Source organism: Cervus canadensis, chromosome 5, assembly GCF_019320065.1.
Source record: "Cervus canadensis isolate Bull #8, Minnesota chromosome 5, ASM1932006v1, whole genome shotgun sequence".
In the NCBI taxonomy this organism is placed as follows: Eukaryota; Metazoa; Chordata; class Mammalia; order Artiodactyla; family Cervidae; genus Cervus; species Cervus canadensis.
Genome location: NC_057390.1, coordinates 36457450 through 36477321, shown reverse-complemented (window position 1 = coordinate 36477321; position 19872 = coordinate 36457450). Strand labels below are relative to the sequence as shown.

At 35.3% G+C, this 19872-nt stretch overlaps 1 protein-coding gene across 5 annotated transcripts in view; it reads left to right on the top strand.

Annotated features, from left to right (window-relative positions):
- Window positions 1–19872, top strand: part of CCDC88A (coiled-coil domain containing 88A) — a 113335-nt gene that overhangs the window by 71971 nt on the left and 21492 nt on the right. For all 5 annotated transcript variants that reach the window (XM_043468585.1, XM_043468584.1, XM_043468581.1 and 2 more), the window contains exons 16-22: window positions 318–445; window positions 2772–2910; window positions 6233–6397; window positions 11580–11741; window positions 12893–13170; window positions 13409–13552; window positions 16200–16386. In XM_043468585.1, coding sequence (XP_043324520.1) covers window positions 318–445; window positions 2772–2910; window positions 6233–6397; window positions 11580–11741; window positions 12893–13170; window positions 13409–13552; window positions 16200–16386 — 1203 coding nt within the window. The remainder of the gene's footprint in view (window positions 1–317; window positions 446–2771; window positions 2911–6232; window positions 6398–11579; window positions 11742–12892; window positions 13171–13408; window positions 13553–16199; window positions 16387–19872) is intronic.

The window sequence follows — 19872 nt, the reverse complement described above, 5'->3', positions numbered from 1 at the left end:
AGTTCAGTATGAAAAGTTAATGGATATGTTTGGTTTCCCCCACACTTTTCAAACCTAAGGTGTGTAATCACAAGTACGATTTTCTCCTTTTAGTTTTTAACATTAAAAAGTTTAAAAGTATTAGCAAAATAGAAGAAGGAAAACATTACTCTTTGAACCGGGTTATAATTTTTTTGCTTAGCTATTTTTTTATTGATAAAACGTTCAGCAATAGCCTGTCTTTACTGGTTTAAATTATGTGTATTAAATATGGCTGAATTTCTTTGATGTTTATGTTCACAACACTTATGTGAGTTTTGCATTACTTTTAAAATAAGGATTTGGTGAGTGAAAAATTGAAGACTCAACAAATGAATAATGATCTTGAAAAATTAACTCATGAGCTTGAGAAGATAGGGTTAAATAAAGAGCGACTCTTACATGATGAGCAAAGTACTGATGACCGGTGAGTAATTAAGTCTATCTGAGAAACAGTGGAAATCATGTATTTTGCTCAAGCATTAATTTTGAGACTGCGGAGCAATTAAGGCAGAAAAATAATGTAGAAAACTAGGACTTAACAAACAGAAAAAAAAAATTAACTTATATACACTTTAATTTGAAAATATTCAGTACGGGTTTGAAGAGAATATCTATTCTCCCATGGTAAATACAGTGTATCAGTTAATTAGATTTTCAAGTAGTCTGCTGTTTAGCATTCAGTTGGCCACCTGATTCCAGCTGGAATAGAAGTGTGTATTGTTAAGAATATTGTTACACACTAGATTTTATTTCATTAGAATTTTTGTAATTATATAATTTGAATTTTGTTGCCTATCCATCATTACTGTTCTAGTAAGTATTTATATTTTATAATAAATAAATATATGTGGGAAAAATTAATGCAGACTGTATTTATTGGCAAGAATTTATTCTTACCATTGTGGAATATATAGTCTAATTGTGGAATTGAATGTATCAATGTAGCAAAGTGAATTTAATGGTAGAGCTGAAAACAGTGCCATGTAATCATTCTTGTCTTTCTCTTTTCAACAGTTCTTTGTCCTGTGCCTTCTCTTTCAATATAGTTTCCTAGAGTTAGGTTCTTAGGCCTCTTATCCATTCCACGAGCATTCTATCCATCATCTTAGCTGACATACATATTATTCCCTGCTTACTGATCATCTCTACCTGGACAGTCAAAACTCAGGCATCACAAATTTAATACATCCAGAGTCATACACATTACATGCTTTAAAATCGTTCATTGATTGAAGCCAATATCAAAGTGAGATATTTTTTCTCTTTTGTCAATGAACTTAAAATCTACTTGGGCAGAAAATACATGCACACAAATTAATTACGATAAGAGGCAGAGTATGATAGAATTTCTCATATTCATACTAAAGGTTTTTATTTGGTTTAGTCATTGAGGTTCTCAGGTGTAAGAAATAGATTAAAATGTAATTCCTAGTCTGTGGTTCCCTCTCAGAGTATGTTCATGGATGTCCTTTTTATAAAGAAAAAAATCTTTAAAATATAAATATTCATGAACCCATCAATCAGAAAGATAACTATAATATTAACACTCAAGCCTATCTGCCCCTTCCTGTTCTATTACCAGTATCTTGGCTCTTTACCATGTTGTCCCCCCTCTAAATACTAGATATTTTTAATATTCTGAAAGTTCTCCATGCCCTGAAGGTATTTTTCAGGGTGCTTTAAGTCTTAACTATTCATATGTACTTGTGTAAATATATTATATATTAATATCATAGACAAATGCTTAATAATGTGATTAATCCATCCAGTTACTCTTCCTGTAGATTCTATTCTTATGAAACTAAAAGAAATATTTTGAGACTAAGATCTTCCAGATACCTTTTTTTAGCATTAATTTTTGCTTTTGACAAGCCTAGACTATAATCTGGAGCTGTTTACTCAGGGCTTTTTTGTTGTTTTCTCATTACCAGGCATAGTTAAAAAGGGAGAGTAGGCAGGAAGAGCAGAATAATTTAATTTGCTTCTTTTTTAAAAAGACTATTTTGGGGTACTCTTTTGCCCCCTTCTGATGCCTATGTCAGAAGCTTTCTCTATCTTCTTTATACTTTAATAAAACTTTATTACACACACACAAAAAAAATTAGCAAAAACCTCATGGTCTAATCACACCTTTAATTAAATTTAGCTCATGCTTGGTGTCTTCAAAAAATGGCAGTGCTTTACATGAAAGATAGAAGCACTACAAAAAGGATTACTGACTGTAATCTCAATGGCAATCTTTCAAATCCATGACCAGGGAAGGGGAAGGAGCCCAGAAAAAAGTCCTGCTTATTTAACTTATATGCAGAGCAAATCATGAGAAACACTGGGCTATAAGAAGCACAAGCTGGAATCAAGATTGCCGGGAGAAATATCAATAACCTCAGATATGCCGATGACACCACCCTTATGGCAGAAAGTGAAAAGGAACTAAAAAGCCTCTTGATAAAAGTCAAAGAGGCGAGTTAAAAAGTTGGCTAAAAACTCAGCATTCAGAAAACTAAGATCATGGCATCCGGTCCCATCACTTCATGGCAAATAGATGGGGAAACAGTGGAAACAGTGTCAGACTTTATTTTTTTGGGCTCCAACATCATTGCAGATGGTGACTGCAGCCATGAAATTTAAAAAAAAAAAAAGACTATTTTATAAGGCTTATTTATGTATCAGTATCTAATCATAAATTATCTTTAAAAATAATTTTCTGACCTCCAGTAATGAACTATATTCTTTTTATACTTGGATAATAGATATAAACTTTTGGAATCAAAATTAGAATCCACTCTAAAGAAGTCCCTTGAAATAAAAGAAGAAAAAATTGCTGCTTTAGAAGCTCGACTAGAAGAGTCCACAAATTACAACCAGCAGTTGCGCCAAGAACTAAAAACAGTAAGTGATTTTGTTGGAAAGAATTTTGATTGTCAACTTTTTCTCTTTTTTGCACTGCTCAGCTTGTGGGATCTTAGTTCACTGACCAGGGATTGAACCTGGGACCCAGCAGTGAAAGCACCGAGTCCTAACCACTGTACTGCCAGGGAATTCCCTGTCAGATGTTTGGACAGAAAAGTATAAAGTAGAAAATGAAACATAAAATTTTATTACTGTTTTGTCTATTTCTTTTTCTTAAACTTGAGATTATTCTTAAACAGATCTTTGTTATGTAGTTTATAACAAACTATTTTGTCTATACACTATAATTTATTCAATCTTATTTTGTGTATCAATGTCCCTCAATATGTACGAAGACACATATTGAAATTGTGAGAGTGGAATGGGAAAGAGGCAGACTTATTTCATTGGGAAAAGCTCTCAATGTGATTTTGACACTTCACTGTCACTCTTTTCCTATTGAGAATCCAGGTAAAAGTTTGATTAAAAAAAAATATGGGTGTGAGGATAGCAAGTAGAGGGAAGCAGTATGTGTAATATAAGAGAGCCCTTGATCTAAAAAATTTGAGGTCTTTTCTAAATATTTTTATTGTGTTACTTGGAATTATTCCGTGAAATATGTGAGGTAGGGACTACTGTCTGTTTTCCCTATGTGAATGAATTGAAATTGAAATGACTTGTCCATTCTATAGGGTTAGTGTTTGGTAGATTGGTAGAATCATGTTCTGCCTTTTACTCCCTTTTATTAGCTCTGTAGTCATACCTGGAGTGGTTTTACAGTCAACCAAACATTCAGGCTGACAAGCTTATTATAGGCCACTGAACTGTTCAGTTCAGAGCACTATAGGAAGTATAAGCTGATAGTAGGGCACAATCTGGTGTCCTTCTTCACTATTTGTCTGAGAGTCATCTTCTCACTAGATGATACTTCAGATGCAAGAAGACAAGATTCACATTGGGTATGTGTGAAAGTTGCTCTGGCTTTGGGACATCATGCTTAATACCAGTCATCATCTCTTGCAACATCTCCAAATGCATGGATTTAAGATCTTCACAGTCTTAAGATTTAAGAGTTCCTACACTCAGAGAAGTCCAAAGATGTAGCTTCTTATTAGGTATTTATAGTTCTTGTAGTACAAATACAATTTACCAATCAGAAGTCATTTTTCTTGACTGGTAACATGGAACATTATAGTTTTCTCAGGTTTCCAGAGAAAGTTACCCAAAGATTAATTTCTCATACAGGAGAGGAAAAGGACTGGTTCCTCATTTGCCCATACTATCATTGCTGGTGTTTGTCTCAGACATTAACATGGAACGTTTTTTGTTACAGAAGAAATTTTAGAACTTTGTTTAGTCAGCATAAAGTGTTGTCCAAAAAAAATAAAGTAAAACTTGTTACCACATTTGATTAATCATCTTTCTTTTTCTGAATTTTTGCCCTTTATGCAGTATCACTATATTGCAAATAAAGTCAATTTCATGAAGCTACTAAGCCAGAAAATAATGGGTTTGAGCATGGGTTGGTATATGATGTGTTTCAAGTCTAAAAGTTAGAGATTGTCTTCCACTTTCAGCCATTTGGAAGTGCAAGATTTCCAAATTATTATTATTGGACTGCCATAAACATGCATTCAACTGAAATTATGCTGTTCTAGTTTTTAATATATGATTGATTAATTATACCGTTCTAGTTTTTTCCTAGTTAAAATAGACTATGAAAGCTAAATATGAGTAATAAGTATAAAGTAACCACTAAAATAGTATGACAAAGAAATAAAACTAAAATGCCAGCAAAGGAGATTACATAGAATAAAAAAAATCCAAACAAAGGCAGAAAAAGAAAAAAGAACAAACTACAGATTGGACAAATGGAAAATAAATAGCAACATAGCAATTTTAAACCAAACCATGTCAGTCATCACATTAAATGTAAATGGCCTGTACATCCCAATTAAAAGGCATTTAATTTATTTAAATTAATAAATTAGATAAGAAGGCAACACCCACCTGTACACTGCCTCTGAAAAACCCTGATGGAAAATGTCATTTTCAATATGAACATAAATTAACTATTTTCATTAATGATATATACAGTAAAGGACCATTTTTGAAACTTACAGAACAGTGGACTGAAAATGAGAAGTTCTGAGTTTTATTCTCATGTCCCCTTCTTAATAATGACATATGTCCGTAGCTCTTACAAGCCTTGAAAAAAGAGCCTGTGAGAAATTAATATAAAATAGACTGGAAATTATGTTATCCATCTGTATTATTTAGGGTGTCAGAAAGTATTTTTTTTAAAAGTGGAAAATCAGGATCTCAGAACATCTGTTTGATCATTTGCCAAGATTTAAGTGACACTCTATCTTGGCATCTTATTTTCTATAATCTCACATCATTGTCTAACTCCGTAGTAATAGCAAAGTTTGAGCCATAAAGCTTTCTTGAGGTTGCATTAGACATTGAATTATTTTAAAGATCTGTATCCTTGTCATATGGAAAGTTTGGGTTTAAGTTAGAAATTTATGATAATCATTTCCTAGGAAAAACTAGTAATTCAGTATAACAATAATTTAAATTGAAGAGAGCAATTTAGTTAATCATTAATTTTGGATGATGACCAAATTGTTAGTTTTGAGTTTGCTCTGTTAAAGTAGGATTTGGTTATAATCATACCAGAAAACCCTGGATAAGATACATCCTTGGATTGCTCACTCCTTATAAATTGAATAATAGTAATTTTATGTGGGTCAGTATCTGTATAAAGAAGTCATTTATTTAGTAACAGGTAATTCTGGGCAACGTAATCCTTTTTAAAAGACCATACATAAATAGATACTTCCTGAGCTTCAGTTATTCTTTTTAAGGGGAATTAATACATGTGTGAAGTTTTTGTTCTTGACGTGGGGGGTCTCTGAAATCTCTGAACCAATTATAAATAGCTCTAAAAACAATTGTTAGTACTTAACAACAAGTCTGTATTCATCTATTATTCTTCAGTGATATTTTCATCATAAGCAACAGGATCTGAAATTACAAAATAATCGCAACATGACACTTATGCAGGGTATATTAATATTTCTAGAGGAAAACATTTGCACTTTACAATGCATAAATTGTGATCATGATAATAATGGTAATTGTATATATTATTATATTTTTAAATAAACTGTCTCTCACATTCACCAGGCTGTTGTGGAGTTTAATTGTGATAAATATAATCTTGGTGATATGTTTTCTCCCTTTTTAAATAAATGAAAACAATAGTATAAACCAACTATACTTCGATTTTAAAAGATATTTTAAAATAAAATTTTAGGTGAAAAAGAATTATGAGGCTCTCAAACAGAGACAGGATGAGGAAAGAATGGTTCAGAGCTCTCCTCCAGCTGCTGGTGAAGACAACAGATGGGAGCGAGAAAGTCAAGAAACAACTAGAGAGCTTCTGAAAGTTAAAGACAGATTAATTGAAGTTGAAAGGAATGTAAGTATTTTAGAAGGAATAAAGTTTTTTAGAAGTAAAGGATCACTGAATATACAACACTAATATATAAAACTAATCTGGTTTTGTAGTTTTGTTCATTTTATACTTTCTTGATCAGTTTGTTTTATAGTATTAAGACAAGAACAATTTAATATTCTTTTCTTCGTCATTGTCATGTAAGCCCATCAGCAAGCTTTGTCAGCTCTGTCATGTGAATAGAATGCAAACTCATGTATTTCTCTGTCTCTGGTGCTAACACTGTAGCTTAAGTTACCCTTATGCCTCATCTGGACTGTTAGAAGTGTCATCCTAACCGGCCTGCCCCTTTCACTTCTCACCCAAACTGCCCCATTCTCAGTGTAGTAACCTAGAGTTCTTTTAATAATTTGTGAGGTTTTTTATTTATTTATTTTTGGCTGCACTGGATCTTTGTTGCTGCTCATGGACTTTCTCTAGTTGCAGAGTGGGAGCTGCTTTCTAGATGCGGTATGTGGACTTCTCACTGCAGTGGCGTCTCTTGTGGAGCATGGGCTCCAGGGCTTGCAGGCTTCAGTAGTTGCTGCACGTGGCCTTAGTAGCTGCAGCTCTTGGACTTAGTTGCCCCATGGCGTGTGGGAACTTCCCAAACCAGGGATCAAACCAGTGTCCCCTGTGTTGCAAGGTGGACTTTTAACCACTGGACCACCAAGGAAACCCTAGAGTTATTTTTAAAACATAATCCAGGTCATGTCATTTTCCTGCTTAAAATCTTCAGTGGTTTCCCATTTTGTTAATAATGAAATCCCTGGTGACTCAGAGGTAAAGAATAGGCCTGCAGTGCAGGAGACCCGGGTTCAATCCCTGGGTCGGGAAGATCCTCTTGGGAAGGGAATGACTACCAACTCCATAGGCAGAGGAGCCTGGCAGGCTACATACAGTCCATGGGATCGCGAAGTTGGACACAAATGAACTAACACTTTCTCTTTTACTTCCATACTTTTTACTATATCCATAAGATCCTATTTGACATTGCCTGCCTGTATCTCGGGCCTTATACCATATTAGTCTTCTACCTATCTTGTTTATTAATCTGAGGATAATATTAGTATCTATTAATATGTGGAAAACAGAACAGTGACTGGCACTTAAGCAAATTAATTCTAGTCATATTGGCGTTTTCTGTTTATTCCTCTTTCAGGGCCTTTCAGTTTGCTTGCCCTAGCTGGAACACATGACAGGCTTCTGTCAACATTCAGGTCTCACATCACATGTCATCTGTAGGGGGTTTTTCCTGACCCCTTCTCCACTGAAGCAGTTGTCCCCAACCTAAAACCATTTACTTTCACACCACTGCCTTGCTTAGTTTCTTCATGGAACTTTTTACCAATTAATTTTTTTTATTCATTGATTTATTATTTGACTACTATAAAAAAAGCTCCCTGAAAGCAGGTAACTTGTCTTTCTTTTACATCACTGTGCCTTCTCTGTGTAAAACAATGCTTGATAGATAGCAGATTCTTAATAAATATGCACTGAGTGAGTTTTATTAAATATTTACTGTAGAAAATAATTCAGCAACCATTTATTTTTCAAAGATGAGTGAGCCTAAAGAACTTAATGTGCTAACAAGTAAAAGAGTTGTGGTTCAGTTCAGTTCAGTTACTCAGTTGTGTCCGACTCTTCACGACCCCACGGCCCACAGCACGCCGGGCCTCCCTGTCCATCACCAACTCCCAGAGTTTACTCAAACTCATGTCCATGGAGTCGCTGATACCATCCAACCATCTCATCCTCTGTCATCCCCTTCTCCTCCTGCCTTCAATCTTTCCCAGCATCAGGGTCTTTTCCAATGAGTCAGCTCTTCACATCAGGTGGCCAAAGATTGGAGTTTCATCTTCAACATCAGTCCTTCCAGTGAACACTCAGGACTGATCTCCTTTAGGATGGACAGGTTGGATCTCTTTGCAGTCCAAGGGACTCTCAAGAGTCTTCTCCAACATCACAGTTCAAAATCTTCAATTCTTCTGCACTCAGCTTTCTTTATAGTCCAACTCTCACATCCATACATAACTACTGGAAAAACCATAGCCTTGACGAGATGGACCTTTGTGGACAAAGTAATGTCGCTGCTTTTTAATATGCTGTCTAGGTTGGTCATAACTTTCCTTCCAAGGAGTAAGCGTCTTTTAATTTCATGGCTGCAGTCACCATCTGCAGTGATTTTGGAGAAAGAAAGAAAGTCTTCCACTGTTTCCCTGTCTATTTGCCATGAAGTGATGGGACCAGATGCCGTGATTTTAGTTGTCTGAATGTTGAGCTTTAAGCCAACTTTGGTTTTATTGTTTTCTAATTTGTTTATTGAAAACTAAGCCATGAAGACAGAAGTTAATCTCTTACACTACTGATTTCTACTTTTTCATCCAAAAATAGTCACTGAAAACTGTTTTATATTTCCAGAAAAATGTTTGTGAGGTATCTGTTTATAGTTTTATTTCTTTTACATATTTACATTTTTGAGACCTTATTTCCATTTTTCAATTATTTTATCTTAGATCTATTTTAGCACATATGGAGCTATATCATTTTATTTAGTGACCACATACTATTCCATTGTGTATATATTACCATAATTTATTTAAATAAGTTCCACATCAGTGGACATTTAAGTTATTTTTCAGATTTTGCTGCCGTGAAAATCCATGTTATAACATGTTTCTGCATCCTGATTTTTTTCTATTGTGTCCAACTCTTTGCGACCCTATGGACCGTATCCTGCCGAATACTGGAGTGGGTTGTCATTTCCTCCTTCAGGGGCATCCCTTGCTGATCCAGGGATTGAATCCGCATCTCTTAAGTCTCCTACATTGGCAGGCAGGTTCTTTACCACTGGCTCCACCTGGAAAGCCCTAACGTGTTCTGCATGCTAAATTGCTTCAGCTAAGTCTGACTTTGCGACCCTATGGACTACAGCCCTCCAGGCTCCTCTGTCTGTTGGATTCTCCAGGCAAGAATACTGGAGGGGGTTGCCATTCCCTCCTTCAGAGGATCTTCCGGACCAAGGGATCAAACCCGAGTCTCTTAATATATCTCTTACATTGGCAGGCTGGTTCTTTACCACTGCCACCACCTTGGAAACCCTAACTTTCTCGGATCCACAGCATGTGAGGTCTTAGTTCCCAACCAGGGATCGAACATGCACCCCCTACATTGGGCTGGCAGAGGCTTAACCACTGGACCACCAGGGAGGTTCCTAGGGTAGTAAATTGCTGACAGTAGAACTGATAGGCCAAAGAGCATATATATAGAGATATTTCTGTGTGTGTATTTAATTTTAATTGATACTGTTGTAAAAGCTTTTCAAAAAAGTGAATTTTCAGTTCCACTAATAGAATATCTGTTATTCCAGATTGACATTGGGTATTACCAACCTTGTAATTTCTATTTAAGTGATAGGAGAAAATATTTTAATTTGTGTGTTTTAAATTATTAGTGAGCTGTTTTATATCTTTTTAATGTATTTTTCAGCTACATATGAAAATTCATGTTTCATTATTTAGTCATATATATTTATATATCAATCACCTGGATTAAAAATTACATTTCAGAAAACTTGGTGTGTTATATTCTATAAGATGAATCTTTTTTCCCACTTACTTCATCTATAAATTTCCATTGGGGAGAAATTACCTGGTTGACATATTTCACTCATTTAGATAATGGGTTTATAAAGATGGCTACCCTGTATTAGACTGGTAATTTTTGCTGATTTGCTAGTACATATGTTTGTTAACTTCATCCTTTTCTTGTTCTGAGATACCTTATCTACTCTCAGTTATCTCTTCTATTCATTATAGACTGTAGGAGTTTTTCTTATTAAGGATACCCAGACTCGTTAGAGCTTGTACATTTTGGTTTCTGAAGAGCTGAACTGTAACAGTATAAGTGAATATACATATATATCTCACATATATAAGTGGAAAATGGTGCACCTTTTTGTTGTATCAGAATGGTATATAAATATATTAGTATTCCATATTATTTTTCTAGTGTAAATTTTTTTTACCCTTTGTGATCAGATGAACAAAAGAGAAGTACAATGTCAACATTCATTTTAAAGCATTTTTCTTTCTCACCTTTGGTTTTATAGTATAATATCAGTTAAATCATGATTTAACTTTTATACTGTGACATGTAGTATATATAACTTGAAAGCCTATAAAGTGAATGTTGTCATTGTCCACTAATATAAAATAATGATAAAGATGATCTGTTGTGATTCAGTTGTGACCTTTTTTGCATGTTGCAATTATATATAAATTCTGGCCTTGTATATTAAAGTTTTATTTTGATTTTCTAGAGGATTCTTTATACTTTTTTTTTCTTTGTACTTTTTGATGCTCATTTTTAAATGAGTTTTTACTTAGAAATAACCCTGAAAATATAATATTTATAACAAACATCACATTTTAAATATACTGATTTGCATGGTAATTCAACCATTTAATTATAAAATTGAAATATGATCCTATATATTAGAAAGATTGAAAATAGTATGTTTTATTTGGATTCAGTCCAGAAGTCATATAGCTAAAACAGTTGTAGTAAATGTGCTATACCATGAAAAAAAAAACACTGGAGAAAAATATGTAACATCTGTTAGGTCTATTATATACTAAATTTTTTTTAGACAGATGGTTAAGATTGTTCCTGCTTCTCTTCTAAATAATGGTGTTTATAAAATACTTAATTTTGCTGCTACCCCAGGGACCACTACATATATGTGTATGTGTATATGGGTATTTGCCTCTGCGGAATTAGAAAAAGGTACACTGTCTCTTGGCTAGACACAGCCGTGTGTGCTGGGCACTTTTGAATAGCATAAAAATCACAGAACCGACAATTTCATTCTAGTTTTTTATGTTAATAAATACATTTATAATGGAATATGTTGTTCTTTGGACATTATAAAACAGGCAGAACACAGACACAATAGTATTAAGGTTTTAGTATTGCTTTCTTTCCTAGATTAAGTATCTTTTTACAATTTGGGTTACAGGGGAAATGTTTTGTCTTTTTCTCCTTTAAGGTTGTTGAGATTTTTTGGATTATCATGGTAATGAACTCTTGTATAACATTCTAGTATCTGTTAAACAGAAACATGTTTGATGCTGCTTTTATTTTTATATGTATCTTCTTTTTTCAGAATGCTACACTGCAAGCAGAGAAGCAAGCATTGAAAACGCAGCTGAGGCAGCTTGAGACGCAGAACAGCAACCTGCAGGCTCAGATTCTCGCCCTCCAGAGGCAGACGGTGGCCCTGCAGGAGCAGAACAGCACCCTGCAAACGCAGAACGCCAAGCTGCAGGTGGGGGTGTAGTGCTGTGGGGATGCGCAGCACAGCTCCTCAATTACGCTTTAAAATAAGGATGATAGACATAAATAACACTGTTTCTTAGTGAATGTAATTTAACAATTAGTTGAAGATAAAGTATTTTTATATAGTACTATGCCAAATTTTTGGATATCAGCATTTTTAAAATGTCAGAGTGTCTAAACTAAGTAATAAATTTACTCATTAAATAAAAAGAATTTTATTTACATTGACTTTATGGCCTTTCACCCATTTCAACAAGTTAATTATAATTAATCAGGTAGAAACCCTTGTTTTAAAGTATTATTGCAACATATCAGTTAGGTTATTGGAAAATAACAGCATGAGAATTTTGTCTTTAGACTTACCTTAATTCAGAGGATCCATCTTGAAATTAATACTAGCAGTCTTTTCAAATAGAGCAGTCAGGTGGGGGAAAGAACAACTCTCTGAAATCTCTTAAAAAGTGGAGTTGTCCCCCTCTGAATCCAAAAATTCTTTCTAGAACTCTTTTCCAAATGAAAAAGAAAATACTGATTTGATTTAGTTGTTCAGTTGCTAAGTCGTGTGTGACTCTTTGTGACCCCCATGGACTGTAGCCTACCAGGCCCCTCTGTCCGTGGCATTTACCAGGCAAGAATACTGCAGTGGGTTGCCAGTGCCTTTTCCAAGGGATCTACTGAACCCAGGGATTGGACCCATGTCTCCTGCATCTCTTATGTTGGCAGGTGGATACTTTACCACTGAGCCACCTGGAAGGCCCTGGTTTAATTTAGACTTGAGAAAATTACCAGTTGAGTTTCACAAGTAGTTTTTCAGCTCTATCAACTGTCAACTTCTAGAAAATGATAAACTGGCATTTTAAATTTTTTACTTCTATGGAATTGTTGCTAATCACCTTCATTTAAAATAATTCAACTCAAAAAATATGTATGATACATACCTCATAATATGTAACACCTACCAAAAATAAAAATTAAATGGTAGTCTTACTTTTTGGGCTCTAAAATCCAAATTTTCTTAGTATAGTATGAATATATCTGTTGTGATTTATTTAGTGCTTCCTAAAGTTAACATTCTTTTATTTTAAAAGAATTATAAATAAACTATTTTTCTGATGTCTGATACAGTATACATTCTTGTAGGTTGAAAATTCCACCCTTAATTCCCAAAGTACCTCACTTATGAACCAGAATGCACAACTCCTAATCCAGCAGTCTTCTTTAGAAAATGAAAATGAATCTGTAATCAAAGAGCGAGAAGATCTGAAATCTCTCTATGATTCTCTGGTCAAAGATCATGAAAAGCTGGAACTTCTACATGAACGGCAGGCTTCAGAATATGAGACTCTCATTGCTAAACATGGAACTCTAAAGTCTGCCCACAAAAATCTTGAGGTGGAACATAAAGACCTTGAAGATCGGTAATTTATAATCTTTTCTTGTGTTGTTACCTTAAAACCAATTTAAGAAAACAATTTGAATTGAATAATGTAATAAATTTTACATGTTAAACAGATCTGAGATAATTTATATAGGAAGTGTTTATAAACTTCCATGCTTTATGTGATATTTATTAAATTAACTCATTTCCATTATTTCTAAATTTTTTTTTCCCCTGAGGAAATATTATAAACCAAATGCGTAACATTTTTTTTCCAGTTACAATCAGTTACTAAAACAGAAAGGACAGTTGGAAGATTTGGAAAAAACATTGAAAGTAGAACAAGAAAAAATGCTGCTTAAAAACAAAAACCATGAGACTGTAGCTGCAGAATTCAAGAAGCTTTGTGGTGAAAATGATAGGTAATAAATATGTATATATATATAATTTTGTATTTATTCATTATATCCAACAGGTATGTTGCCCCTTTGCAGTACTACCTATAACTTAGAATTTTTAAAAAGACCCCAGGGTAATATGTAAATTACCCAACAGCATCATTTAGCTAGTTATACGAGTGATTCACACAAGAACGTGGGTCTTGAACTTTCTCTGATTGTTTCTCTCTTGATTTATTCAACTACTTAAGTTTTTAAGCCACAATATATAACAAAATTTCTGTATGTTTATTGCATTTGCATACTTTATTGAGACAGAATGTAGCAAAACCTGATTCTTTATATCTTTCTTTCTACTAGTCTGGTATCACAATTCTTGTCTTTCACAGTTGCTATGAGCGAGCGGCCTTGTCATTTTCTACCTAACTGGTTTTGTAGTCTTATTTTTAACTGTCTTACGTATTAATGGGCTCATATTACCATGGGGCAATTATTTTTTAATTTGAAGCCTTGGCAAAATCAAAACTTGTCAACTGGTAATCAGCCTACTTCATAAGGGTACATTTTCAAAAAATTTTTAGAAGCCTTTGAAAAATTTAAACAATCTGAACATTTGTTTACTGTATTTACATTGCCCTAGTGGAAGTGCTAAAAGCACACAAAATTCAAATGGGGATCATTCAGTATTTATCCTATTATGAATTTAATGCAGTTTATTTTTAAAATTAAACATCTGTTTCATTTCTTTTATTAAAAAAAAATCCCTAAGCTTCTCGACCCATTTTCATACTCAGTAGTTTTTAATTCAGTTGTTGCAAAGAGAAATTCTGTACTGATGGATTTGAACTTTAATAATCTTAACACCAAGCTAGAATCAAGGAGCATGTATTTGTACAGTATAAACAATGGAAGACCAAATTGTGACAAGTTATAGGATACAAGGACACAGTTCTTGTTATTACATGTAGAACACTGGGGAATGCATTTACTGTGGAAATCCCATCTTGAACCTAACCTTTTTTCTTGTTGGAATTCAAACCAAACTGGGGCAGTTTGTGAACTTGAGTAGACCTTCCAGAATCTAATTGTATACATAAATGATGAGTCTCCAGGGAAAGAACTCAACTTAACTGATAAGAAGAAATTGAGCTTGATGAACTTGATTGCAGTTCACCCAGTATGCAGTCTTGGAGAGGAAGAGTGGTCCTGAGTAGAGTATTTTCTGTCTCTCAGTACTTTTGTTTCTTACCCAGCTTTTGTGCACTCATGCCTGTGTTCTCAGGAAAGAAAATGCTTTAAGTAAAACCTGGAAGAATTCTTTCACAAATAAAAGATATTTGTGGAGACTTAATCTAAAGAACAATAGTTTATTCATTTCTCTAAATCCACCTAAGTTTTAATCTTAGATAATGCCAAGACAAGAAAGCTGCTTACACATACTAGGTTATCTTGGCGTCTTTGGAATTATGTTCTCTGAAGTGCATTTCAGTGTTAATGTTCTCAGCTTTGAGGGACAGTGTAAAAAAAACTCTCTTCAAGAGCTGATTTAGTATCTGCCTTTGGGATGACATTGAGGACACTGTATATGCTCTTTATAGCCCCCCTCCTTAAAGCATTAAGTAGTCCTCTGTATGCCTCTGTGAGGTTTCCACAGCTGTCACACACGTGGTATGCTTTCATACATGGATTCAGCCTGCTAATGGAGTCGTTACTGGATGTTTCTGGTGTTGCCATTTTACTTTTTTACCAAGTCTTATTTTTTTAATGTATTATTTTGTTATTTATAATTATTATAAATGGACTCAAATCCTTTAGGAAATGAGTTGAAATAAACTATTAGATAGTTGTGAGCAAATATCTTGCTGAGCAAAAGTTTGTTTTGTTTGGCTTTCTCTACCTTGTATGAGTTCCAGATCTTAATGCCATAAGATCAAGGTTGGTAAACTACAGCTAACTTAGCAGGCCATATCTAGCCTGCAGCCTGCTTTGTACAGCTCCCAAATAAAGAACACTTTTTAACACCTTAAAATGTGATGGGGAACAAAAAAGAAGAGCATGCTATAGATAGCATGCAACCCATAAAGCCTAAGGTATTTATTACTCTGTGGTCCTTTACAGAAAGAATTTGCTGATCTCTCTCTTAGAGGTCAGTGGACCTTGTTCTAAAGATGTAATAGTAGAAAGGACAGATAAGGCTATAGTTTGATTTTTTAAAAAAATCCAAAATTTGTCATTAGTAATTGAGGACTGCATAATTATGAATAATTTGCAGAAATCTCAATAACTAGAATTTTGATTTTAGTATGTATAAGTAATCTGGCAATAGATTGATAGGTTACCATGTCTCGTACTGGATTGATTATTCGTTTGATCTGATTTTTCTTTATTTTTCATGTTAAATTATAGAATCTTTGAATTCTCTAGGTTAATTAATACTGGATTGGTTATTTTCTCCTTTGTCCTTTAAGCTAAATATTTCCTGATTAATGATTAAAATTTTTTTAATTTAGTTTTTACAGACTTGGAACTGATTCTAGATGAGTTTAGTCACTGGCAAGATAATCTTTTCTATTCTTTAAGTATGTCTAAATGCAATTTACAGCAGTTTCACATTGTGTAAATTATAATGAAAGCTATGAAGAGAATCTGTTTCTATCATTTCCAATTATAGGTTGAATCATACATATAATCAGCTTTTAAAAGAGACTGAAGTTTTGCAGACTGACCATAAAAACTTGAAAAGTCTTCTAAATAATTCGAAACTGGAACAAACAAGATTAGAAGCGGAATTTTCAAAGTTAAAGGAACAATACCAACAATTGGACATCACATCCACTAAGCTAAATAACCAGTGTGAGGTGAGTTTAACAAATTTAATTGCTGTTTCCTTTCTTTAGGCATTAAGACTTGCCTAAAAAGGTAAACCATCATAATGACAATAGCAATATGTTTAATGTTTAATGAGGTATTTCTAAAAAATTTGGTCAGGGATTACGTAAATTCACAAATAATTCAGAAAAACCTCCTTCTTCCTTCTTTAATTTCAACAATTTTCACTTTTAGTTTAAACTTATATGATCAGATACTTTGAGAAATTAACCCTTGTTTAATGAAAAAAATGTTTACTGACCACTTGGCATGTATTAGTAAGCCAAAAAGGGAAAAATCTCTTCCTTTGTGGAATTTATATTCTGGTGGAAGGAAGTAGACAATAAATATAATGCACAGTGAAAATATATAGTATTTCAGTGTTCTGTTACATATGGCTGTATAACAGTTTACCTGAAAATACAGTAGTGTAAAACAGTCATTTATTATCTCTCATAGCCTGTGGGTCAGCATTTGGACAGGGACAATGGGGCCAGTTTGTCTCCTCCACTTACATGTGGGCCCTCAGCTGAAAGATTTGAAAGGCTAATTGCATGTTTGGTGGTTGATGCTGGCCATCAGCTGAAAGCGTCAGTCTCCTCTGCTTGTGATCTCTCCCCATGGACTGGTTTGGGCTTTCCCACACCATGGTGAGAACCAGACCGAAGGCATCTGTGTGTTAATGATCGGGCCCCAGAAGTCGTGCGGCATCATTTCCCCTGCATTATAGTCACTGAGGCAGAGTCCCACCCAGATTCAAGGGAAAGAGAGACTCAGTTTCTTGATGGTGAATGGCAAGATTCTGGAAGAGCACCTGGACTGGAAATACTGCTGTAACCATTTTGAAAATTAGTCTGCAACACATATAGTATATTACAAGATAAAAGTTATGTACAAGTAAAAATGGAGAGAGGTAAAAGGGGATAAGGACTGCCAGAGTAGATGAGGAATACAAATTGAAACGTTTAACTAGGCATCACTGAACAAAGATTTGAAGGAGATTAGTGTGTTGTTATGTGGATATTGAGGAAGGAACCTTCCAGGCAGTCAGCACACACAGTTAATCTAGGCCAGAGGAATCCTGGTGTGTTTGAGGAACGCTCAAAGAAGCTAGTGTGGTTGGAGCGGAATGAGCAAATGAGGAGAGTGGTAGGAGATGAGCTTGGAGATATGCCTGGGCCAGATATGTTGCCTTATGTGTGTGTTGCTCTCAGTTTTGTCCCACTCTTTGCAACCCCCTGGACTGTAGCCCACCAGCCTCCTTTACCCGTGAAATTTTCCATGCAAGGATACTGGGGTGGGTTGCCATCTCCTACTCCAAGGGATATTCCACTGCACCACAGGGGAAGCCCATGTTGCCTTATAGGCCATTGTAAAATACTTTCCTGAATAAAACAGGGGAGCTATTGGGAAGTTTAGAACAGAAGTGACATCTGCCTTATGTATACAGTTGAGCTCTTAACATGATTCTGTGCTTCTTCCCATGATGAGTTGATAATGTGATAGAAGTTTTGAAATAGAAAAAGAATGCTGAAAATTTTGTGATTGGTCTTTAAATCGTTAAAGTTGAGTATAGCTTAACATCTGAATTTCTTAAAACTTAGAAAATCAGCACTTAAGCAAAACCCTTAAATGAAATTAGGAATCAGTTCAGTCGCTCAGTCGTGTCCGACTCTTTGCGACCCTATGAATCGCAGCACGCCAGGCCTCCCTGTCCATCACCAACTCCTGGAGTTTACTCAAACTTATGTCCATCGAGTCGGTGATGACATCCAGCCGTCTCATCCTCTGTCGTCCCCTTCTCCTTCTGCCCTCAATGCCTGCCAGCATCAGGGTCTTTTCCAATGAGTCAACTCTTCGCATGAGGTGGCCAAAGTATTGGAGTTTCAGTTTCAGCATCAGTCGTAAAAAGGAAGAGACTGTAGCAGAAAGTAATACTTAAAAGCTTTTTGTCTGAAATCACAAACTAATGGAAGGAAAAATTAGTTTGATATCATATATATTTAATTATGCAACAAAGTTCAGAAATTATGGAACCTTCATTCTGCTTGTCATTTATAAATCTAAATAAAATATAATAGAGGTAATAGACTTACAGAAAGTGAAGTGAAGTCACTCAGTCATATCCAACTCTTTGTGGCCCCATGGACTGTATCCTACCAGGCTCCTCCGTCCATGGGATTTTCCAGGCAGAGTACTGGAGTGGGTTGCCATTTCCTTCTCCAGGGGATCTTCCCAACTCAGGATCAAACCCGGGTCTCCCGCATTGTAGGCAGATGCTTTACCATCTGAGCCACCAGGGAAGTCCAGACTTACAGAAGAACATGACAAATGAGGACTGAGATCCTGCATGCTGCACAACATGGTCAGAAAGAAAAAAGGAACATGACAAATCAACTTTCCTGGAAACAACAGAATTGGAAAAAAATATAAAAACAACCACTTTTAGGACTCTGAGACATACAACAAATTGAGAAGAATTAAAGAAAAACTTCTCAGCTTTTGGTAGGAATTACAGTTTATTATGTGACTTCTCCCATTCTGAGTCTTCTCCCCTTTCTCCATAACTGGGAGTTCAGTCAAGAGGCATGCCATGGAACCAGCAGCTTTGCTACTGGAGGGTTGTCAAAGGCTAACTCAGGTAGCCTGAAACACTGGACAGGGCAAATCACAGATGAACAAACTACTCAAATTTAACATGGGAGATCCAGAGAATGAGACAGCTAGCCATAATTGGTCTTGGTAAGATCCTGCATCTCACTGGTGGTCTCAAAGACTGCTCAAGAGAAATCAGAAAAGGGCCCTGACTACCTTATGATTGTCCCAACAATCAGCCCGCCCTTGGCTAGGGATTAAGTCATATAATAACATGTTTGAAGGGAATGGAAAAATGAATCCATAGTGTTGGAGACTTCTCTATGGGAAGTGTGCTAATTGGAAGAGCACTCAACAGATGTTTCTGGACTACAATTGATGTGCTGTTTCTTGATCTGAGTACTGGTTCGCTCATGAGTTCACTTTATGATCATTCACTGAGTTGTATGTACACTTAAAATTTGTTCTTTTTTCTGTATATGTTTTATGAGTTGTCTGCTGATGCAGTAATGCTGTGTAAGAAACATAGAACCTCAGTGGTAAGGGACTGTAAACATTTACTTTTGCTCTTGAGTGTCAGGGTCAGCTGAGCAGATATGCTGATCTGCACTGACGTGTGGACCAAGATGAGTAGACCTTAGCAGGACTTGCTCGTGTATCTGCAGTTAGCCAGCATGCACCCCGTGAGCCGGCTGGTCTAAGGTGGCCCCAGCTGGTGTAACTTTTCTGTGCCGTGTGGGCTATTATCCTTCAAGAGGATTCCAGGAGCCTGAGTGGAAACACATAAGCCTCTTGAGGCCTGGGCTTGGAACTCTCACACCATCGCTTCTGCCTCCTTCCCTTAGCCAAAGGGATTCCTGGGTCAAGAAGAGAGGAAGTAG